Genomic DNA, 24,843 nt, shown 5'->3' with positions numbered 1-24,843 from the left:
GAGACATAACTAGGAATATTCAGTACTTATAAAACCTTCATGTACCCTCACAGTCTAGAAAACGTGCGATTACACCACAATAGAATATTTATAACCCTTGAATTCTGCATGTTGAATACTTTGTGGTATATATGCACTGTTACTACATAAACTCAGGTTGAGCAGTGTCATGTCTGATCAACCTCTAAATACTAGAACTATTGGAACCATAAATGAGAGAGAAGTCCCTGTATTTCAGATTTACAACTACTGGTCTTGATCCACTAGATGTTGAATAGACGTTTGTTTTCCATCATATCCAGAAAGGTATGACCGTTAGAAACATATTGCCAGTATTTATATTTGTAGTTTTAGCTTTTCTCACCATTTCTCACTTCGTCTTTTTCTTCATATTTTTGTTCCGTTTCACTTTTCTTAGTTAACTTTAAATTCAAATTTTACACTATTCACCACAGAATCTTATTTGACAGACTTGGCGATATTTGTTTTAGGAGAACTCGCAGAATCTGTGGTCAGCTCTAAGTACAGGTGTGAATACACGCAAATGCATCCTGATATCCGATTACTAAAACTACATTCCGAGGTGGTCTGGGACACGTGACCACATACTTACTGCTGTGTGAAAACAAATGTGTCCTGGGCCACATATGAAGGACCACCTACTCAGCTGACGTCCCCCTGACCTGCTATTTATTATATCATATTATATATATAAAAATGATATATTTTTACAGTTTAGATTCAGCTCTCAGTACCGTTGCCCCAGGTACAAAATGTTGTTCGCATGGGAGCTTGGATTTTGGATTTAAGATACTTGAATCTGATTGCAGCTAAATTTTATATTTGAAATGACACATAGACCAATGTCTGTAATGAATTCAGAGTATGAACAGAAATCTTAATAGCTGACGTCACTGAATGTGGTGAGTATGATAATCAGACTGAAACTGAAGATAAATAACTTGGAATGTTATGAGTATGGATAAGTATGTTTTAGAAATAAGTCAGCGATCACATGCTCCACAGATTTATTCCTGGATCATTTCTTTATCCACCATGAGCCATGCAAAACTCATCTGTACTCTGGATTAATTCCACCCACTATCAACTGTATTCATCCTTTGTGCACTTCTTTCTCTGCTCATCTTTGCCGTGTGCTGTGAAGGCTTTGACATCTGTGGTCAAGGCCAGTCAGCGGCTCGTCGACAGCTTTCGTTTTATTTCATTAACACCATTTGTGATAAATTAACTCTCTCACTCAGAGATTGTGGCACATTTTGTTCTGATCCGTGTGTTAATGTAAAAGAAGCCACGTGCCTCGTCAGTGAGTTTCTCTGTTCTGCAGATTTGTTTTTGCTCTTCTCAACATGACATGATTTCTACGTGTACTCTCCCAGTGCTTATACACTGCTCATCGTGCATGCACAGCTGTGATGTCAGTCTTTGTGTGGGAAGCCGTGGTGCATGGATTGAGGTGCATGTTGGGTAGTGTGGGTCTGCTGTTGTCATGACAATCCTCCTCTTGATAACTGTGCTGCACAAACAGGTGATTGGGTGAACGCGAGGGTGTCCGTGAAGTCTCGTCTTTTGCTTTGCATGGCAGAGCAGTTCTTAGGCAGGCTTAAACTGTTGTGATCACCAAAAGAAAGTATAATAAGTCTTCTTTCACCAATCAGGTCAGAGTCCTAAAATAATAAGAGCAAAAGGTGTTGGTTTAGAGCGAACCGACTCTCAAACCGTAGGTGAATTCCCAAGGGGACGACGCAAGGGTAGGTAACCCACACTGATCTGCCGTTGTGTATCTGAAAACTTTCCATTCTTTGATGTGATCTGTCCAAACTCTACTTCATCTCGACTCTTTGCATGTTGTAAATTGTGTTCTGTGGGGTTCATCTTGTTTCTCAGGCCTGTTGATTCTGTAAGAGATTAACTGTGTGCACACCAGAATCCGCTAAAACACATGTTCATATTTACTGTCTGAAGAGCACATTCATCCAGAGGTTTTAAAATATTTAATCAACAGTTGGGAAGTTTTCACACCATAGTTGGATTGCTCTGGTCACATAAATTTGAGCATTTTTCCCCCTGGTTTGATTTCTTTTCAGGTTAATCAAATATGCACAAAAAATTGCTCTGCCTATTGGCCATATGTGTCTGAGGCGGTAGCAGGAAGGTAAAAAGTAAATAATAAGTTACCTTATTCCTTGTTGCTTGTCAAAAGACACAGGAATCTTTTGCCCAGGAACTGAAGTTTTCCTTCAGCCTATTGTTTTGTTTTTCTACAGCGGTTTAAAGACCCGGGATCATAAGTCAAATTAGTCCTCTGACATGTCAAAAAGCATCATACATCTTTTTTTGTTAGTGACTATACAACAGTGGCACCTTGGGTCCTTCTCTAGTTAGCTGCTACCACCACTATACAGGCAGCATCCTCACAGTCCAGAATGTAAAGCACACCTAGCTACTTAAGCTCACGCTTCCATAGTCCACCTGACTCCTGGGTCGGATCGAGGTTCATTCACATTCCCACAGAGGGAGAAATCAAACCAGACTTTGATTTAACTGGACCAGAAACTGCAAAAAACTGCAGGTGTGAAAACTCCCTAATAAAAGCAGGGGTACCATGGTGTGCACTTCATGCATGTTGGATTGCACTTGTCACAGTAATGGAGCCCATGAACAGCTGCAACATACCTTGAAAACATAACTTTGAGTAATACTTTATTTAAATATCCCCTCATCCAAGTACAATAAGTTACTAACATTTCTCTTCCCAAACAGTTCTTGTTTTGTCTTTTTTTGGTTTGCAGTTTAACATGTTGTGCTTCCAAAATACACATTGAGATGAAACAGCCACACAAACACTCACATAGACTCTGGGAGGTAGCAGATAGCTCCTCAGGAAGAAATGTAACAGTGACATCATCTAATTATAGAGACACAAATAATCCACTCTCCTGCTGGTTTGCATACAGCAGGTACTTTGGGCAAAAGACATTTTTGCAGGGATAAAAATGCGAGTGTGCTCTTTAATCTTATTTATGGGTTTATTCATTTATTTGAAGCAATAAATAATAAAATTAGAAAGAGTTGTACTACAACAACAGGTTATTGTATAATTTGTAGTTTTTTAGATCACATTTTCAGCCATTTCATTATAAAATGTTTTTTTAAGATAAAAGTGGAAAACAAAGAGCCACATTTGTGCTGTACATGTAAATTCATCATGTGATCATTTGTTTTTAGTTTTTAATAACTATGATATACAACACTAAAGCACACACAGGTTTAATAACTCCACATTAAATCCAACATTTCTGCTGTTGAACCTTTCCACCCTTATATTCTGCACATGTACATGAAGCATGTGCCTTTAGCAGTGGATGACTGGTATGTGTACCTTGATTCAGGAAAACCCGCTCCACTGGAGATCAAACCGCTGCCAGAGTGGGAGGAGCCCTGTACGCCTGTCCGCTCGCCTGTCACACGCTCATTCGCTCGAGAGTAAGTATCGAGATATTTTTGTGCAGAATTTTTCGTAAATTTTCCATTTTTCTAACTACTAAGGGCATGTTCACACTGTTCTCTGCTTCCCCATGAGCCTTGTCTGTGTTTTTAGTTTGACATCCAGTGGGGATGCTGTGGAACATCTTGTGGAAGAGTGTTGAGCTTCTCAAAAGTTGAGAAAACTTTTTAGAGAAACACAAAATGTGGGACAATGAAAATAAATGGCTGCTGTTCATCTCCTGGTGATTAAAGCCGGTGATGTTTTTATGGAAACTGTGTGTGTGTTGTAATACCTGCTCCTTATGTTACCAGCATAAAAAGCAGTTGTAGATTTCTTCCACTTTCTTTAGGATCATGTCTTTTGGTGTGAACATGCCTTTTTTTTAATAGTGGATACAATTAACTGAAGAAGTAGGCACTAACCCTTCATGCATTACTGTAGCCACTTTGTGACCTAAGTAGCACTGTTCCTACAAACAGGCCTGGGATCTGCCTCAGGGCTACATTACACTGACTTCAGTTTGTTGTCTTATCTGGGATGAGGTCTATTTCTGTGCTTAGTGCTGCAGGAACTCTCTTGGCTGCAGTGGTTTATCGCTGTGGCTGTTATGTCTTGTATTATGTTTTCTACTCACAAGAGACTGCATATGCCTGGAAGTCGGTGTGTAAACATTGTGAATGCTGCTCAGTCTCTCTAGGTTTCCAATGCCAGCGAGACCCCCGTCAGTGCATAGCACGGCCTCCAGCACTGACTCCGAGGAGTGTGAAGAGAATTATGTAGCCATGGTCCCTAATATGTCCACAGACGAACCAGTATGTAACACATAACTATCCTCTGATATAAGAAGTTGCATGATTACTTTTTTCTTTACTTCTCAAATCACAGAAAAGGCTACAGAAATAATTGTGATATTGTGAATGTCTCATTTGCCTTTATTGTGATATCAGGTATTTTTTTGCAGTTGTCCCTAATTATACGAAATATCCAGATGCGCCACAAATATATGTAAGATTTGGCAGGAGGTAGATAAATGTTCTCAGGGTTGAACATAGAAATCTTAATCTCCAGTCCATGCGCCTCTCCCTGAGCCGTACATTAACCTGGAGTAAATACTGGTCGCTGCAGACGGACTCCTCGACAATTTAACTCTCTTTCTTTGCAGCTTCTTCTTCTCCTGCTGCTCAGTTTTCCTTATCCTCTTATTTTATATTCCTTTGCTTTTCAGGTTTTTTTTTAAAGAATGCTTGTTTTAGTTAAATCAGTACCCTTACTGTAAGTCAAAAGACCCTGTTTTGTTATTTGGGGGGATGGATAAAATGGAAGTGTTTTGTAGTCATCCAGTATTTGACTACTACAGCATTTTTAATTCTAAAGAATAACGCTGGCGACATTAGTTTACACTGATGTGATGACGTTGCTGTCAACAGGGGATTATTTCTCTTACAGTTTGGGTATTAGATGTAGAGTTTTCCTATTTTTCTTGCTCTAACAATTTTACATTTTTTCCCTACATTTGCTTGAATATGTTCTGCTAATTTCCTTTTCTTTCTTCACTCACGCTCATTTCTTTCTCCCTTGTTCCTCATTTCTCTGACCTCATCAGGCTCTGGCTTCATCCATTTTCTTTTTTTCCTGCATTTTGTTCTTGACCATCCTCTGTTCTCTTTTTTTCTTCCCCCTTTGCGGCTACTTCCTTCTTACTGTGTGTAGAGAGGAGTCCTTCTACTGCACTGTCCCCATCACCCCTGTAAAGAGGGAGGTGGAGGAACTTGACACCATAGAGGAGGTGAGCAGGGTTGCCAGGTTAGACATGCATGGCCTGCCCTGTCAGAACACGTGAGGTCACCAGTTTTTCGGTGTTAGTAGATGAGGAAGTAGAAGAAACAGACTTTGCTTTATTTATTTCAGCCCCCAACAGCAGCTACACACTGTGGCTTGAATAGTTTGCAGTGGTTTTAGCCGTCATATACCATCACTCACCTTACATTTAGTATATTCTAGTTCTGTCATTATCCTAGCTCTAATAACTCCACACCACTTGTAGTTTAAAATTAACACTGCCTATAGGTCCAACATTGTCATTGTCGTTGTTAAGTGTGTTGTCACAATACTAGAATTTTGACTTGTTCTACTAAATGTTTTTATCCTTATTTTAAATTTGACGTTAAGATATAAAGACAAAAAAACTGGAAATATAAAGTGTCACTGTAACACTACTTTATTCTACTGTAAAAATATGGAAAGTTCCATAAATTATCCAAATTGTTGAGGACTGTGTAGTCAACTTAATCTTTCATTCCGCTCTCTGTCAATCTGGAAATGTTTAAATCCACAAACAATCTGTAACTGAGTGTAAACCCTGTGAAGATGGGGCTAAATACCAACTTTACTCTAATTCAAATATCAGATCTCAAAGATATTTTGGTTATTGTGACAACACAGGACTTTATTTGAATATGCACTCTCTTTTACTCTTCTCTCAATAAAAACATAATTTTCTGGCCTCTGTAGAACATGAAGCTTGTTGCGCCCATGACCGCGGATGGTGGTAGCAGCCCCATGGTGAAGCCAAAAGGAGACAAACAGGTGGAGTACCTGGATTTGGATCTTGACCCCGGCAAGTCCACCCCACCTAGAAAGGTAAGAATGCACCTTGAGCCACACTTTCACGATTGGAGTAAAAAGTTGGAAGGATTCTCAACTCTGACATTTACGAACTTATTGGTTTTCCGTGTTCAGATGAAAAGCAATGGAACTGGTATGGCAGCATCAGATGAGCGTGTTGACTATGTGGTTGTGGACCAGCAACGAACACAGGCCCTTAAGAGCACTCGGGAGGCCTGGAACGATGGCCGCCATTTAGCGGAGACAGACACCCTTTCCAAAGGAACCAAGTGACCCTGTCGCCTTAACCACCAAGCCACCCTTCAAACCCACAAACCACTGGGCCATTTCCCCCTCGTGTTGGATCTGGTTTGTGCTTTGGGCCGGTCCAGCCGTCACGTTCCACCTCAACAGGATCCTTTTGTGTGTCGGGGCCAGTGGAGCTTCATAGCCACTCAACTGTCTTTAGTTTACATTGCTGTCAGGCCAAAAACAGCACTGTGTGTACAGTTGTGGGAAGACGTGCGCGCCAGAAATAAGCTGTGTGCAGTATGAGAGCAGGTGGAACGACTGGACTTGTCCTCCGGGTTTGACTTAAGTAGACTGATGAACTTTGAACATTCACTGCCTCCTATATTGGATTATGTTTTCTTTTGTTTTGTTCACCTTTCAATGGCCGGATGCGCTGAACCAGAGTTAACATTTCCTTAAATTATAATGCTGTTTGGTGTTGTTTTGAAGTGTAAGAGAAATCACTTGATAACATGATCATAATACAATGCAACACTGGTTAGCACAGTTAGCGGCGTTTAACTTTCAGTTGATCCTGTTGGAGCGGGGTGAAGTTTCCCTGGGCACCATCCACAGCTCAGTTTTACTCCCTTTTTAGCAGAAACTGCCTGAGGCAACTTCAAACCAGATCCCTAAGTTTTTCCTTTTTTCTTTTTTAATGCAAAGGCAGTTGAACTTGTTCATTTTACATGTAACCAAGTGCTCAAGTGAAGCTTTGGATTCACTCAAGGTTTAATCCACTGAACATGATTTGATGTCCATTTACTTTGTGAGTGGAGATGCTTCAATCTGTTAAAATGGAAGTGCAAAGACTGTACAAAAGTGTTATGTATATAAACAGGAAAAGTGTCCTTTATTTGTATGGAATATCCAGTGTGTTTGGCTCGAACGTATGTGGATTCTGCAGGGTAGAATCCTGTGCCTTTCTACGGTGGTATCAGGACTTGTGATTAATGAATGAATTACTGTGAGTTTTTAGAACGTGACAGGTTTTCTATAAGTTATGCAAAGGTATCAAACTTAGGCTACAGAGAAAAAATATCAGGTACTCCTCATAAATGCAAACTAATACAACTATCCACTTCTAATTTATTTCTCAATTTATTTCATCAGGTGGCGTCATGTCCACTTTTAGCTCAGTATTGTTGATTCATATGGAGGAACATTTGCTATAGTCTGTTAAAATGCTTAGTTTGACGAATGCCGGTCAATTAGTTTCACAAGTTCATTGATATTCCTCATTTCTCTCTCCTCTTAGGATTAATTTAATTCTAAAATTGAACAGGCTTACAGTGTTGGGAGATCCGACTGCCTCATCAACTTGATACATCTTTCATAGACGGTGAAAAAGTCTTTGTCTGCGTAGATCTGTGCTTTACTAACCTGTGAACTCTCAGTCCCGAGCATGTGCTGCCACAAGATAAAATCATTGCTGTACATATTTTGCCATCAGTTAGATTAACATATATCATTTGTTAAAAAAAAATGTGCCTACTAAGTCGTCTTCATTCTACTTCACTCTTTCCTTACTGCAGTCTCTTTGTGACGCAGACTGCAAAGCTGATGACGCTTTATCTTTTTTAATGAATCTCAACAGAGAATGTAAATTTTAAAAGTTGACTAAATAAAATCAAACCTCTTAAGCTTGTGTTGTGTTTTCAATATGATTCCCTTGTGATTGGGAAATCCGAATGAAAAAGAGACGAGATGAAGAATAATGATAGGAGGTAAATTCTCCAGCAAGCTTGTTTCAAGAATTGGATTTGGAAAAGTGGTGATAACATTGCACTCACACGTGGACACACATACATGCTTGCACACACATTTATTTTCCAATTTAATGGACAATTGACACATAACATAACATAAGAAACTTATGTGGACATTTTGATCAACTATCACCTGGAAATATGGTCTTATCATCTCACCACATGACGATGAAACATGAGCCTTCTCTACAGGCAGACATTTAAAATACAGGTTTAAGTCATAAAGTGAATGGTGGCTAAATAAAATGTTGCTGTTTCAGGCTCATGGCAGTTGGTACGTATTACGTATGGCACCTGAACTGAAAGGAGCCATTGTCCAACAACAACATGTCTATGTGCATTTTCCCTCTTCTCTTCGGATTAGATGCAACATAATGATGACAAATCTGCCATTTTAAGAGTCATAATTGTTTATCTGACATAATTGACCTCTTGAATGGATAGTGACAGCCTGAAAGACCGACACAATAACAACATATTTAAATATAAAGCCCACGTAACCTTTTCACGTAAGGAGGTCTGAGAATTCCGACTTCCGGGTTGTCTGGAACGCAGCATCACTCAGGCTGTCGAATTAGCTTTGTCACTTCCGTCCGCCATCTTGGTTTGAAGGGCAGTCACGTAGCAACCCTCCATGGTGGCGAAGTGGGGAGCAGCTATTGAAATGTCAGGCCTGGGTTTGTGTTTCACCTGCGTAGAGACTCAAGGGAGAATCTGGAAGTGTCTTCACAACAGAGGTGAGTTTCTTGCTAACAACATACACTATTGCTAAAGTTGGGGAAAAGACATTAGCCTTTATCTTAGCGATGGCTAGCACCAGTTACCCAGTGAGCTAATACACAGAGCAGGGAATAAACTACAGCCTTGATTCTCAGGTTTGTGTGTTCAGGTCAACTCGTGACATTTTCCAAACGATGCTAACTTCTGACTAAAAGCTGCGTCTGACGCTAATGAGGCAATGGAAATTCATTCAATTAGCCATTAGTAGTTTACAAAGAAATATTCACTCAAACAATAATGCTAATTATGTAAAAGGACCATTTAATTTCCAATTTATGAAGAGCAATGCGTTGTACGTTCTTCATAAGCCTCCAAGACTCAACTTTAGCACATATGCTACTATTGCTGTGTTTCTAAATACAGGTTGTCAGTTTTTATTGAGTTTTCAAGCAACATACATAGCAAAAAATAATTTTAATAATAATTTGAATGCATGTTTGCTGTAGGAGCTGAATTTGGACATTTTCACTACAAAAATAAAAATGATGTCATCATCTGTCCAGGTGTGTCCACACTTGCATTTGCTGTAATAAAGTTAGATGTAGAAAAGAGGTAGAGTGTCAGTGAAAAACATATTTTACTTTAAGGGTCAAACACTCCATCGGCCTTGTTGGTTTATTCATTCTGCTTTAAAGGATAATTCAGTTTAGTTGAACTCCCTATTCCTGGTCTTTGTTCCCCATAGAGCTTTTTGCAGCATTGATATGTTATGAAGTAAAGCCCCAAACCATAAGAGCTCCTCTCTTGTTAGGTCAGAGGCCAGAACCGCAATTTAGAATCACTTCACAAAGCCAAGATGTCACAAGTGCACTATTTTTCATTTTGCCTGCATTGACCACTAGATGGAGTTGTTGTTTGAAGAAGTGTCTGGTTCTCTTTAGCCTCCAGTGCAGTCACTTCTCCTGAAATCCTCTTGAGCCTCTTTTCAGCTGCAGAAGCCTCAATAACATTTACAATTTCCTCACTGTGAACTTAAGCTGCCGAGAGGCTCCTGTTTTCTTTTTCCTTTAAGTTACTAAAACACTCTGTGGGCCAACAGGGCCATTGAATTGTTATTCAAAACTCAGATGTCCAAATCTGGCTGTTTTCAGCACAGCATGTTTATTAAGCAAATTCAGTAGTTTGCATCATATACCGTATCTAATGGATGCTTCACAGAGTTTCTTTAAAGTTGATTTGGGGATAAAAACACATAACCTCATTTCCTCTATTTGTAATGCGCAGAATCCAAACTTTTAGCATAGATTTATATACATAATGTGCTTAAGGCTGTAAATATAGTTACATTTGAGATAGTCTCAGGGTTCATTTTGCCTTTTTTAAAGTGAAGCCTGCTACTATGTGATCCAGCACCATTCCTCAGAGGATCTCAGATATTTTTTATTTGTTGGGAGATAACCAGGGGTTAACAACATTAGTCCTATTATTGATCACAAAAAACATAATCTGAAGCCCTTTGCATCTCTTTCAGGCTGTGCATGAGTGTGACCTGTAAAATATTGGTCCCATTTTAGGTTTGGATTCTGTAATTTGTCTGTATTATTCCTTCTGTTTGACGAGATACGAAACAGAACTGACACATTTCCCTCAACAGCTTCTTACCATAGATTTATGTATTCAGTGCATGCAGGCCTCCAGTTTGCTCAAAAGCAACATATGGGCTGACTGACCTCACAGTCATATCTAATCAAATAAATCTGTAGTAGTCCACATGATGAGATATACTTCATCTTAAGTCTGTCTTTCGTTTGAGTGGGTGTATGTAACCTTTAATCGCTGGGCAAATAACCTAATTAAACCCAATGCCGTTGTCATATTGCGATAGGATTATAATTTGCTACTGTGACATGCAGCAGATTGTAAAATGCTGCCATCGTGTAGCTTCATGCTGTGAATTTGTAACATCAGTCCAGCCCTGTTCAACCTATACATGGACAACCTGTCGAAGCAGTTGGGGAAGTGTAAGACAGGTTGTCTGATAGGGAACACTCTGTTAAACCATCTGATGTACGCAGACGATTTGGCTATTATGTCCCCCAGCACTGTTGGGTTCCAGCAGCTGTTGGATATATGCTCCGAGTATGGGGTTGAGTTTGACGTACAGTACAATGCAAAAAAGAGTGTTGTATTGATAAGTAGGACCAAGGAAGATCAGAAGCTACACTTTCCAATGTTTTACCTGTCAGGGAAATCCCTCTGTGTATCTAACTGTACGAAATATCTTGGGCACATCATCACTGACAAGATGGAAGATGATGCTGACATGTACAGGCAGAGACGTATGTTGTATGTCCAAGCAAACATGTTAGTCAGGAAATTCCACTACTGTTCTGATGATGTGAAAGTGAGCTTGTTTCGTGCTTACTGCACCCCCATGTATGCAGCCCCATTATGGGGCAGCTACAAAAAGGAGACCCTGCGCAAACTTCAGGTAGCATACAATGACTGTCTGAGGATACTGCTGAAAAAGCCCAGGTGTAGCAGTGCTAGTAAGCTCTTTTGTGACTCAGGGCTAAGCACTTTACAGGCTCTCTTGAGGAACCTGATGTTTAAGTTTATGTCTCGACTTGATGAGTCACAAAACTGTATTATAATGATGCTCACAAGCCCCAGGTGCAGCTCGGTCAGATATCAATCATATCTGTGGAAACATTGGTATGGGTGCCTTTTAAGACTCTCATGAATAAGAGTATGTTTGTATGTGTTTATGTATCTGTTTTCTTTTTTCTTTATGGTGTATGTCTTGCTATTGGGTCTAGAGCCTGTAATAAAGTTTCTTTATCTACTCAGATGTGGCTTTTCAGTCTATATATGACTGATTGGTTGTTATCTGCTCATCGTGTGCTGGGTTTTCCAGCGGTGCATGCGATGTCCAGCAGGGTGATAGTATACCCAGCTGGAGGGAGGACTTGTGAGGGTGACTCTGAGAAGAACTCATTTGTTTCATTTTTAGGTTAGGATTCCTTCAGTGTTCATTGTTTAGGAGGTGTGTGTGTGTGTGTATCCATGTTAGTGGATGGGACAGGGGCCAAAATACACATTGAATATATTATCTCAAAGATTTTAGGTAGTTATCACATTGCTGTTTGTTCAATTGTTCTTTTTCCTGTAAGTTTGGCTTTAATTAGCTAGTTTATGGATAAAAATAGGGTGAAACATCATGTTTGTAGAGTGTGTATCAACGCATCCTCCTAATCGCATCTCCATTCCCTTATAGCAACTGCAAAGACTGTGGTTGCAAATGCACAAGATGGCAGTTTTGGTATCTGGTGTATATTCCTGCTTCATTTCGAGATAGTGGGACAAAGTGGAGATTCATTGTCTATCTTTACAAACAGTCTATGGTCAGGAGGGATATGGGCTGTTATCAAGCTCCTTCTAACGTTAGCTCAGCTTGTTTTTAAGTTAGGATCCCTGCTGTGTTCATGGTTCAGACGGTTTTCACCAGGGGCTGAATTAATTGCAAAAGTCTCCTCCTCTCCAAAACAAATGAACCAGATTATTAAAAGCAAAGAATAAAAAAATCTGTGTTTCTTTGACACTCTTGGGCGGACAGAGGACATCAAGAGAGGTTGTTTGCTCAGCTCTTTTCTCTGATAATTTAAGATCCAGACATCCAATGACTTAAATCTTGTTAAAGGTTATAGTTATAAGGTGATAAAAAGTGACAGTGACGTGACTTTTAATGGTAAACAAGTACTCTGTTGGAAATGTTTAAATGCCCGGCCATCCAACTGACAGCTGGCACTTCTGGAAAACTGTATGTCAGAACTAGATTAGTGATAAAGTCATCATCTAGACCCGTGCCAGGGTTATTTTTATCACAGGGACCTGCACCCCCCATCTGTCAGTGTGTTTTCAACACTGCTACAAACATGTAACATAGCTATTTATACAACATTGTTTCGCCTATCAGTCACTATAGCATTAAAATAAGTGGGGGAAAAAGGTAAATTATAGAATAGTGACTTAATTTGTCTGGTAATCGCAGTAAAAATAGCAGCTGTTTCAGCTTAGGCATTTATGTTGTTAAGCAAACATTTTATTCTTTTAATCACACACTGTTTTTGTTGTGAGAAAAGCATCTGAGTCACTACCTGTGTGTCATAACCAGGAAAAGCTCGACAATGAAATGCAGCTTGAACCCGCTCTGCTTGTTTACATGTGTGCGTCTACCTACACATTCATAGTTGTGTGATGGCGCAGCCTGGGGAGCCTCTATGCTGTATATTGGGAAGTGTGTGAGTAATGGGCCAAGCAGAGAGTCTCTGGCTTCTAAACACGGCCAACAGAATAATTATGAGGCGAGCTGAGCGGCTGTTCCCTGACAGCAGGGAGCCTTGTGAGCTTTATTGAGCCTAGCCTGTCTTTTTGGACCTCTGCCTGGACTGATGGGAGCCGTCTGCAAGGTGGCCCGAGGTTCTGTCTTGTGGGGCCAGTTACACGTGTCGGGGGACAACTGTGATTGTGTTTTGGCCTAAATGTCGATAGGAACAATGACAGAGGGTGGCACATATGAACTCTCGATACCAATCGGAGGAGCTGTGCAGTTGAGGCTCAAAATAGAGTAGGGGTGGGGATTTTAATGAGAAATTACAATGGTGCTCTTGTCAACAAAATCCTCCTAACAACATGCCTGGGCAATTAACACCATTAGCACCAGTGAAAAGTCAGCACTATAGACTTCAAATTATGCAGAGGCATGTCATATTAATGGGGAAGTGTTGAAAATAAACATTCCTCAGGAGACATGCTTGCCCTAGTCGGCAGCATTGGGCTGCCAGTGCAACTAATTGATGGGGTAGTGGCAGCGGCACGTGTCCTCTGGAAACACTTGGAAATGGAGTGTAACCTATAATTATAAAATATAAAATGTTAAACAGTAGATTAAATAATCCTTTTTTAAAAAACAAATGTTTAACCAAAAAACTATTATTCGATTTATGGTATAGATATGTACTGAGGGAGACATTTTACTCTAGACTTATTTGCCATATTACCAACTAAAGTTAATGCCGTAAAGCAATAAATCTTACTTTCATAAAGGTTATCATGTTCTGTATTTGTTGATTCAACTTCATGGTTAGTTTGGGGGCTTTAGTTTAGGCTGATGAATTGTACTTCTAATATTTAGTCTAGCCCATTTGTATCAATAAAGGTTGACTTAATAATAGAAACATCTCTTTGTATAACAAGACAATTCAGCAGCAGTTAAAACGGTTTCAACAGAAAGTATCTCAGGGCTGGTGTATCACGCTGCATTAGTTTTATATAGATGTGGCTAACGGACTGGAAAGGGATATGCTTATAGCAATGTTTCTCTGATAACCCAGCATCCAACAATAATATTAGCCTGGCCAAATCATTGTTTTGGCTCTGGTTGCATCATAAGTACTTAAGATGCAGAAATAGTTTGGCGACTTTTGAAGAACCAATGCAAGCAAGGTGTTTTTAATCCTGGTGTTTGTGCACCAGACTTGAAAAGTCAAGGGCAGTGAGAATAATAAGATGTCCAACTGTGGCAAATTCTCACAGCTGGTGAGGCATAGCAGAGCTTCAACCAAGACGAGGCAAGTTTATTTGTGTTGCACATTTCGACAACAAGGCAATTCAAAGTGCTTTGCATAAAATATGAAAGGCATCATGACAAATTGTAAAAGCAACACAAGAGAATACAAAAAGGAAGTTGGGGGGGGGAGAAGGGCCTTAGAGGTGACCAAGAACCTGATGGCCACAGAGCTCGAGTGATCCTGTTCGGAGATGGGAGACATTTCCAGGAGGGAAACCAATCCCAGACACGATGCTAAGATTTGGATGGCCAGGCAGCCGGCTTTTGGACGAGTCCTTGTTCCAACTTTCTGCCATGTAAGAATTATGGAGGGGTCTTGAGAATTGTCACTGCAGCAGAAACGTTTCTGTAGCCTTTTCCCAGATCTGTGACTCAACACAATCCTGTCTCTGAGATCTGAAGCTTGGATTTGACTCTGATAGGGGTTCTGTAAACAGGAATCTGCTTTTCCAAGACATGTTCAATTAATCAAATGTACCACAAGCCATCAGGATACCTCATAACAAAATGTGAAAAAAAGTGAAGGGTTACTTTCTGCGTGATTTGTTTCCTTCACTTTTCATTTTGCCAGTATTTCTGTCTGAGCTGGATAAGCCGCACTTCAACTTATCTGTCTGCCTGAATGACCATCCTGAATCTTGGATGGACTCCTGATCAAATGTATCTCATTACAGTATTTCCTGGCAGCCCTGTACTGAGTCATCTGTTTACTGCATCTGTCGCACTCCTGGCAGCCAGTCTGTCATTCTCTTAACCCTCAACCCACCCAGTCAACCTCTCATCTCACCCACATGCCATCTATCTGTCCACTCCTCTTTCTCTGACTGCCTCTCCATGCTTTTCCTGTTTCCCCCTCTCCATTTCAAAACCTCTAATCCCATTAAGGCCGAACCAGTGACGGAATCTAAAACAACTCAGCATGCTCAGTGCTTGGTGAATCCAAATATGCTTTTTTTTTCTTCTGTCCTGACAAAATCAATTTCTTAACCTCATTCAACTCTTGACAGTCGTCTTCCCAAACCATCATTGTAGCATTGAAGGAGGTGGATAGGCACCAAAAAAAGAATAAAAACCAAGCAGAGAGCACGATGGAGAGTGTTTCTATGTTAAGATGCTAAGTTCAGGGTTATTTTAGGTATGTCTGCTCAAATATTCAATCCTCAGTCTTCCATCTTTGTCGGTGTGGATATGGATCGTATTGTACATTTGGAAAGAAGCATGTTTTCTGTGTGTTTCTAGATCAAGGTAACCCCCCCGTCTCCCCTGTCAAATCCCCATCACTCAGCCTCCCATACCTGCCCGTGCCCTGTCTTTGACATTATCATGTGGATCCCACTCCCTGGAAGTGGGCCAGAGGAGAAAAAGGTGAATAATTTCCAAAAGCCTCTTTCTTTTTGTTTTTTACCTCCTTGCCCTCTCACTCGCACTAAAGCTGGCTCCAATCAGATTTAGTGAGTGCTTGAGTTGTTTGTGTTTGATTGCAATGTCCTCAGCAGAGATTTTTGGACCAGTAAAACCATCACTGTATTGAAAAGAGTGGTAATTGTATTTAGAAAGCAGGATTCAATGGGCAATCGTAATTCAGATTTTTCAGTTTCACTGCCTATATTGCACATTGGCACAGGTCCATTAACTACAGTGATAGTTATTATATTACCAAGGATATAACTGCACAATTCTATTGCCCCAGACACTGGCTTTACACTTCATAACGAGGTACTATTCATTTTTAATAGCTGAAGGAATTTGCCTGAAGATGATACTAAATGTGTCCCTCTTGATAATGCACGATTGTGCTTAGGTTAACGTCAGCCGCTCCACGCACAAAAGGACAAAATTCTGCTCAACAGCTTAGTGATTTATTAATAGGGATTTGCTAATAGTCAGCATTGTAAATTATCTGATTCTTAGAGACCCCCCACTGAAGAGAAGTTAATGTTGGTGCAGTATTAATTGTTGGGGAGAAGGGGATTTCAGTTGTACATGTTAAGATAACAATCTTTGATCACGCCGCTGCCTGAAGATGGCTTTGTATGTTCTGCCTCCAGAGCGCTGGCTCTAGGAGTCCCTCGACTCAAATATAGATCGGCTCCTTGACTCTGGTCTTGGATGTATCTGGATATGTTTCTGCAACTGTCTTCACTTTTAGTTTTGTGGCGTGTCAGCTGTTCAATTGCAAAGCAGGTTGTCTTACAAAGCATCTCGGAGCTCGCCAGTGTGACAGACTGACAGCGTCAGTGTTGTGTCACGTTATTGTCAGGAAAAAGTCGGGGGGATATATCGAAAAGCCGTGTCTGTGAGGCTTGTCGACTTTAAGCACCTAAATTATTTGTTGTGAGGGAAAAATACTAAATTTTCCTTTCATTTCAAGTTTCCCTTTTAGATTAAACATCATCGCAGTTTTGAGGAAAATTCATTATATTTAAATAATCTAGAGGCTAAAGAGATTATGCTGATTAGCAAAAATATCTATCATGACTCAGCTGTTCATAATCTTACCCTTTACAGTTATGCATTATATAGCATTAGTGCTATGATTAGGTATCTGCCCTTTCAACATTGCAGTTCCTGTGGAGAAAGCACAACACCCAGAGATTAAAGTTCCTCGTCGTTACGATAGATTTCCTTCTATTAGAGACCATGTATGAGATCAGTAGCTGTATAATTGAGTTTCTATGGTTGCAGTTTCTTATATGATGTTAAAAGGGAAAGTAAACGGTACGTCAGCTGTTTAATGGGGCTGTCTATGTACTGGATTTTTCTGTAGCATTAGCTAGTTGTGCAGTAGGACTCATGACACTGAAAATGTTCAGTCTTTGTTTGTAAATCAAGATGCGTACATTTTGTTTCTTTGTGAGGCTATTTGAGTTAGTGTTTTAATTATACAACTTGTATTAACCCAGTGTAAAGCTCACCAGCTTATTTGTTTGTGTAGAGGGTTTTGTATTTGACCCCGGCGAGTGCTTATAATTTATGTTTGTGCAGAATGATGATTGTTCATAAAGGCAGACACAAAAAACCGAGATGACAGTGAGTGAACTTCTAATGATGGATAAATGATGCATGATGGACAGCATGTACACGCAGTGGTTGTACAATGTTTCCGTGTAAGCTAACTGGGTTTTCTTCTGCTTGGCTGATGGACTGTCTGCATGAGAGCGCGCTGAATGCAGATTCTGATGTTGTGTTTAAAACCGTTTCCTTAGCAAGATCAGTTTCCCCAATGCAAAAGTAGTGTGCAGCAGCATTAACCCCCACTGCCTACCTCCCCAGACAGAGACACCATCAGATGAGTCGCCTGAAGTGTTTAGAACAGGGACTTGCTGTTGAGGGACACTCGAGAGGAAACGCATCATAGTTGGGCTGGTCTGTGTTTTCCCAGTGAAAATGGCTATCCATCTGTGTAATAGGCCTTGTCAAAAGTTTACAGAGATTCAGCAATTCCCTTTAAGACCAGCGTTGGCCATCGGAAGGGACCCTGATAAACTATAAGAGCCCATTGAGGTAGGTAGCAGGCTTTAATGCACAGTGATATCTTGACAGTTGCTCCCCTCTCATCAGCTTCCATCTCTAAACCTGTCAGTCTATTGTGTCAGTGCACAGTCCTCCTCAATACCCCGGCTCAGTTGTGAGGGTATTCATAACCTTTCTAAAAGAACTTGCTGTTTATTCAAAAGAAGGATTGAGATCGACCTGAAGTCTATATTGCTAATTGAGAGTTTTTATTACTGTTGATGTGCAAAAATAAATCAAATTAGTTTGATTTATATTAAGAAAAAAATAATGTTTGTTTCTTTTCTTCATCTTAAGTCATGGTGAACTTAATGTATTAGGGTTTTCAAGTGTTGCATTGACAGGCAAGCAATGTAATATTGCCTTTAGCACTTGATGATTTAATCAAGAAAATATTTTGTCAATTTAATCTGTAAAGAAAATAGAAGCATGGTTGTTATTCACAGCCCTAATCTAGGAGGTGTTGGTACATCCCTCATCTCATTAGTTACTGGGCATTGCTCAGTGCATAGAAACACATTTATGTGTAGACACATAGGAATGGTACCGAACCAGAGGCCATTTAATGCATTGTTTGATGAGTGATGAGGCCAAAGGGCTTTACCAGGAAAAGAAAGTATTAAGCAGATACACGTACAATACACAACGTTGACTTAAATACTTGCTCTCAACTGCAAATTAGCAAAGTGATTTGTGCAGGCAGTGTTAGCCAGTGGCACTCCAGCTATTTTGTGATCCAGCTGCAAAAACATCTGCTCAGACGAAACTGACTTCTTGTGCTGAATGTGCAGAAATTCAGAACAAGTATACGACACGTTAAGCCGGCATAGAGAGGAGGAGGAAATGGCCCTTTTGTTGCTGTATAGCTCTTGTCCTAGTGTTGCCTAATGTAGGGTTTGGTTCAATGCTATATGAAGAGCTAAACAGAAACTGACAGAGGAAAATGTCGATTTCAGATACATACTTCAAACAATCACTTCATAAAATCTGCTTCAAAACACTAGTTAGGCCGTCAAAATATGAACAAACCTCTCAGTTATTATGCTTTCATACACACTGCTGAAAATCTGCAATGCATTCACAACACTCAACACTTTTTATACACCACTGAAATGCTTTCACACACTTGGATGCCAGTAGAAAACTTTTGAATCGAGTGATTCTGAAATTTCAAAGGTTCACAACAGTTGATGTTTACTGCAAAGTAAATTCAATAACACTCGTCAAAAGTGGTGCTTGTGGGTGCATTAGTTTTAAATGAGGTTTTTACCAGTCTAAATAAAAATAGTAGATTTCACTCAGAAGCACTTTATTCACAAAGACATGTGTATTTAATTATTTATATGCTTTATTTTTTTATTATGTTGGAAGGAAGAGGGTGCTAAAATTTTAAGAGATTTTAATTAAGTGCAACTTATTTGGATCCATGAGCATCTTAAATGACCAATAAACAGTTTGTGGTCATTATCCTTAAAATGAGTGAATTAAAATATCATCAATATGATTATTCTTTATCATTATTATCAATATTTAATCCAATAACTGGGACATTTTTCAAATTAGCTGCCCTTTTAAGGCATTGGTGGTTTCAAATTAGTTACTAACATGTAATTTGTCAAAGTTTATCATACTGCTAAACAGTGTTTATACGGTTTCCTACATTCTGCTTCATTTGCTTGAAAAATGTCAATGAATTGTCATTTGCTGCCTGTAAGCAGGTTTTTTGAGAGAAAAACAATTACGATTGTTACTAAATGTGGCATTTTTACCACAATTTGTTAAGACAAATTTAGCAAATTCCACCAGCCATTGTAAGAGAGTCGGGACAGAGAGAAAGGGCCACATTAGTTTATATGGTTCAAATAAATCACACCGTACATAGTACTGGCGCATTGTTAAGTTATAGGTTCCCTCAAACAAAAGCAGTTTAACACTTGGCCAATATGAATAGCAGTGAAACATCAGGACAGGAATATGTTGAGGGATACAGTTTATGTGTCCCTGGCTTGGCATTGTGAAACGCCTTTTAAAAACTGGAGTCTGTCCAGTTGTCAGTGACAATGATGCTGATTTATTGGAGCAGAGGAAAGAGAAGAAGGACAGAGGCTACGTTTCCCTCCAAAGCTTTCCATTTGGTAAATGATGCTTAGGTGTTCACTTTTCTTTGTTGACATGGGCCTGAAGCCCAGCATCATCTGCAGTAATGCAGATGAGTGGATAACATGACACTCTGGCCCACATGCTTTACTAACTATGCAACACAGTCTGTGGTTTTAATGAATAATCATGCAGTTCTTCACAAACAGCTGACCCAGGGAGGTTTGTATTCAGTAGTATAGATAAGGGAACGTTTTCACCAGATCTGAGGTGTATTTGATACAATATTCTTCTGATGGTATAATACTCACCTCGGTCAAACAGTGTTTTACTGTTTTTCAGAAGGAGAATAAATAACTGCAATTAGCATTTAAATCCACTTTACCCATTAGATTTATGTCACAGCAAAGGTGCAATTATTTCCTTAATTGTGTTTTATGAATTAATTTGCTGCTATATTTATGGGTGAAAAGCTCTAATGTGGAAGAAGTCAGACTCATTTGTTTTGTTTGAGTATCTTGTTGCAGGAGCACACAAGTAAACCATTTGAGTCTAATTGCTGTTTCATCTGCACATTATCCGTAGGAAATACCACTGCTTATCATAAACCCACATATGTTGCTCAAGTGATCATTTCTCATCAGTAATGGTGTAAAGGGTAAAGTCGAACTATAAATTGTAAAGAAGTCGTCACAACCTTTATTTCACCAAATCAAAGGATAATTTAAGCCTTACGAGATAAATCCTGTCCCTAGAGATTCAATAAGCTTTAATATATTTTCTATTATAGTCAGAAGGTTCATATATTGGTGTTTGTCACATCATATTGCTTTTGGCTGCTGACGTCAGCCATGTTTACCTGCTGTTGTCATGGCACATTAATCCTTATGCAGACTTAAATCACCACAATAACAGTGATGGTAAAATTATCCTGTGCTCATTTAGTCTTTTTTAGAAAGAAAACTCTCATAAATTAGGTCTGATTGCACAGGATTATTTGGTTTGTTTATTCCATACAGTTTTTAATGTTTTACCGATGACAATAACGATGATGATAATGAGGAATAATTCTACACAAACAGAGAAAAAGGCACCAAATACAACCAAGTAGTATGAGAGAACAAATAAAGAAATAATTCCTACACAAAAACACCTTCTAGTGCAACACAGGCGTGAGGCTGCCCACAGCAAAATCTAACGTAGAAGATCAGAGGAAGCGCTCTACAGATATTGAGCCGACACATGTCTTCTCTTGTGAAATGTCCGGTGTAATTGGTGACACCTGCGTTGTCACAAGTTTATTACCCAGTGGGAAAACATTTCCACACTACAACCAACTATGCATCCTTTATGCAGCAGTAAGTACATGCTCATGTCAAGTTTGTTTACAAGGAAGTACAATTCACGTTTTCCCTCAGGAAATTGGTGACCAGAGGTGGTAAGCCTGTCACATCTTGCTGCAATTCTTGTCATGTAAAGTTTGGTTCATAGGTACGGCTCTAAACAACACAGTCAGGGTTGCTTTACAGTTTGTCATATATGGTTGTTTTTGTATGCTGCAGCACTGCTACTTGTTCGTTTGGTCTCCACACCGTCCTCTGGGACCAAGCATTTTACAGTCTGTCGGACCTGCCCTGGCCACTGCTGCCCACAGCTCAGACCATTTAAACACTGCCTCCTTTGCTTCCTCTCGTACTTCCTAAACTGACCCTCTCTGGAGCTGGGTTTTTCCTCATAATGTCCGCAAGGGAGGGTTGTTCAGGCTGCCGTGCTGTGACTGCTGCAGTCATTCTCCGAATCTGTTGATGGTGCTCCGGTAAACAAAACAGACGCTGCATAGAAGCTTTTCACGAAGTGGCTGTGCTGTGGCGCTGCTGTCGCTTCATGGCTGTCTTCTTTTCTTCCTTATGTGCACAGACAAATACGGAGGATGGACAGGGACACTTGATGTGACTAAGGCTTCATGTATGGGCTTCCTGTCACAACCGCTGAGACTGGAATGCACTAAGAATAATTATTGAATTAGTTGAGTGCAATTTCAGCTTTTGTCTATAATTATTTACAAAGATGCATGGAAATGTATGCAAACTAAGACAATGTGTAATTAGTTTTGAGAAGAGTCATGTTTCATTATTTAATAAGTGACTGCTATGGATGAGAAAGTCAGCAACACAATGTTACAAATAAGAAGTTGATATACAGATAACTTGTGCATCCAGCCGGGGAATATGTTCTCGGTTTTGAAAATTAAGGTTATGAACTGCCATAGTGTAAGAAATCAAAAGCTTCATAACGTCCATGCACTTATTTGCAAGTTAATGAATTGTGTGTTGCTGTGACTGAACCATCCGTAAGAAGTTATTTGTGCTGAGAAAAACATTAAGGCCTGCTTGTCGAGTGTGTAGTCCTTGTGATACAGATTAAGTTTTTGAAGGGTTTATTGGATAATCACATACTTGGCTACACATTTCAAGCATATGCGGTCTGTTGTTGTTTCAAAGCTACCCTTCTATAAACAGATGAGTGTAATTAGTTCTGTCATTTCAGCCAATATGTTTTAAATGCCAACCAGCTTAACACACTCATGCACAGCATCGGTGTTACTGCAAAAAAACATGTTTATTTACACGCTTTCATACACACACTCACCCAGTCACACAAATGCTGTTAAATATCCTTGAAAATACAGTTGTTTCAAGTGTAGTTCATGTGACTAAGCAGCTCAAGTTAAGGTCAGCGCTGATATACAAGCTCTGGTTATCAAGGAAGGTTATCTAAAATGAGCAAACCAGATCATTTATACTGTTGCACAATTCATATCCAGTGTAGAATCCCTTCCTTCCCAGTCTTATGCCTCCAAACGGCTGTCGAGCTGAGATGAACGGCTCCTTCTAGATGAGATGGAGCACATTCATTGTTACCCAGTAAGATGGATGGGTACATTTGCATGCATTGCTGTCAGCTTCGCCACTGCCAGGCCTCCCTCTTCCTTAATTTCTTTTTAGGCTGTCTTTCTTTCTGCATTTTCCAATGTCTGGCTCTCAAAATGGACTACTACATACATTACGATGGCTAATGTATTATTCACAGTTGAGTGACAGTGGTCCTTAATTTTTTCTGCTTTCAATGTGACTGTGGTGGGTAAAGAGGACAAGTAAGTCCATGGCTAATTAAGTTCATTCTGACAGAAATGACTTGTGCAGTATTTTAATGTTAGTGTCTTCATCATCTTCCAGCTAATTACTAAAATGAGATTTGTGAATTAGTGGACTAACAGAAATTACATTATTGTCTCAATGTTATGTACTGAGATAGTTGAGGCAATCTAAATTCTGGCATTGTCACTTTAACGTTTTAAAATTGTGATTGCCAAATAGCATGTACAGTATATACACTTAACTCATAGTGTTGTTCAACAGATGATTGAAGGACCGTTAAATGCACATTATTACAGAGGGCAGATAAGCAGCAGTGCCAGTGTCAGGTCAAGTCAATGAATGTTTTGACTATAAAGATCATGTGTGTTCACAATAATCAAAGCTTATTGGCCGGAAATGCAAAAAGAAAAAAAGAAAGTACAATAAAAGGTGCATCTAGAACATAATTTTAACATCGTCCAGTGCCAGAATTAATGTATTTGATACAGTTTTAAAAAGCATTGCATTGCATCTCATGACCCCAAAAGAACAACCCACACCGTAATTTAGTGGACCTCCACAATAACACTGTGGGCAGACATGACAGATGTGATCATAAATACAAGGCCTATATAAAGTATGTATATAAAGCATTTGAATTGTATCTGTAGTTATAAATATTTTCACTCATTCAGTGTACGCTATAAATGGAGCACTGATGAGCATGGGAGCTAGAGGGAAATATTTATGATGGAATTAGATTCTCTTTTTTCCCCGTTTGAAACTTGAAAACTGAAGTTGCTTCATGAATTTGTTGGAGATGAAATGACAATTGACTTTCAACATCTGTGGCCACCATCTGTGGTACTCCAGAGGTAGCCTCCTTTGTTTGTTCTCCATATGCTCGGGCTCCTATGAGATGAGTCGTTGGGTGTCTGAAAGCGAGGCTGGTGTTGTAATGGAAGCATAACAATGTCCCCTGAGCACTCAGCTCACATTGACAATGACTGACGGATATGTTCTGTTGATCAGACTTTAATCTCGCTGGAGAGTACTGCCTACTTCTGCTCATGAATACTCATCCTACTAATAATTCCAGAAATCTGTCTCCGTCTTTCTGTTTGTCTGTCAATTTTCTTGACACGCGCTCATCTGATTGACTTCAACCTTGGTGGGTGTGTTTCTGATGTGCGGTGGTCAAAACCTAACCCTTCATTTATGTTAAACCGAAGACTGTATTTAAAGATAGACGACATGATGTCTTTGAAAGTGAAGCCAAATCATTTTGTTTGCCCCCTGGTGGCTGCCTGCATTATAGATCATAAAAACATATTCCCTGTTATTGGATGGGACATAGACCAAACTAAAGTACCCATCAAATAAATGTTTCTCAAAGATGGTAAATTTGGTTTTAATTAGTTATTCGATGCTATAAAAACAGGGTAAAACTTCCTGATTGGTCGTTTATAGGCAGGACCTCGATACCACAGCTCCACCCCACAATCACTACTTTGCTGACTTTCACCCTAAACAAGCTCACCATTGTAAAATGGTAGCATCCGAACCTGGGATACT

General features: G+C 39.6%; 2 protein-coding genes across 13 annotated transcripts in view; both read left to right on the top strand.

Moving 5' to 3' along the window:
• The window catches only part of gab1 (GRB2-associated binding protein 1), a 50,391-nt gene extending 42,345 nt beyond the window's left edge, over nucleotides 1–8,046 (top strand). For 6 of the 11 annotated variants that reach the window (XM_035168586.2, XM_035168600.2, XM_035168639.2 and 3 more), the window contains 5 exons: nucleotides 1,677–1,769; nucleotides 3,411–3,504; nucleotides 4,197–4,320; nucleotides 6,020–6,148; nucleotides 6,248–8,046. In XM_035168586.2, coding sequence (XP_035024477.2) covers nucleotides 1,677–1,769; nucleotides 3,411–3,504; nucleotides 4,197–4,320; nucleotides 6,020–6,148; nucleotides 6,248–6,406 — 599 coding nt within the window. In that variant the 3' untranslated portion in view covers nucleotides 6,407–8,046. Of the gene's footprint in view, nucleotides 1–1,676; nucleotides 1,770–3,410; nucleotides 3,505–4,196; nucleotides 4,321–5,218; nucleotides 5,295–6,019; nucleotides 6,149–6,247 lie in introns of those variants that run through there. The other 5 variants (XM_035168607.2, XM_035168622.2, XM_035168592.2 and 2 more) reach the window with 4 other exon arrangements.
• A 709-nt stretch (nucleotides 8,047–8,755) lies between these two features.
• The window catches only part of inpp4b (inositol polyphosphate-4-phosphatase type II B), a 196,824-nt gene continuing 180,736 nt past the window's right edge, over nucleotides 8,756–24,843 (top strand). Inside the window, exon 1 of one of the 2 annotated variants that reach the window (XM_047341928.1) lies at nucleotides 8,756–8,909. The gene's annotated coding sequence lies outside the window, so the exon portion shown is untranslated. The remainder of the gene's footprint in view (nucleotides 8,910–24,843) is intronic. The other variant, XM_035168521.2, reaches the window with a different exon arrangement.

The sequence above is a fragment of the Hippoglossus stenolepis genome, chromosome 2 (genome assembly GCF_022539355.2).
Source record: "Hippoglossus stenolepis isolate QCI-W04-F060 chromosome 2, HSTE1.2, whole genome shotgun sequence".
In the NCBI taxonomy this organism is placed as follows: Eukaryota; Metazoa; Chordata; class Actinopteri; order Pleuronectiformes; family Pleuronectidae; genus Hippoglossus; species Hippoglossus stenolepis.
The sequence above is the reverse complement of the archived record's forward strand: the minus strand, read 5'-3'. Positions and strand labels throughout refer to the sequence as shown.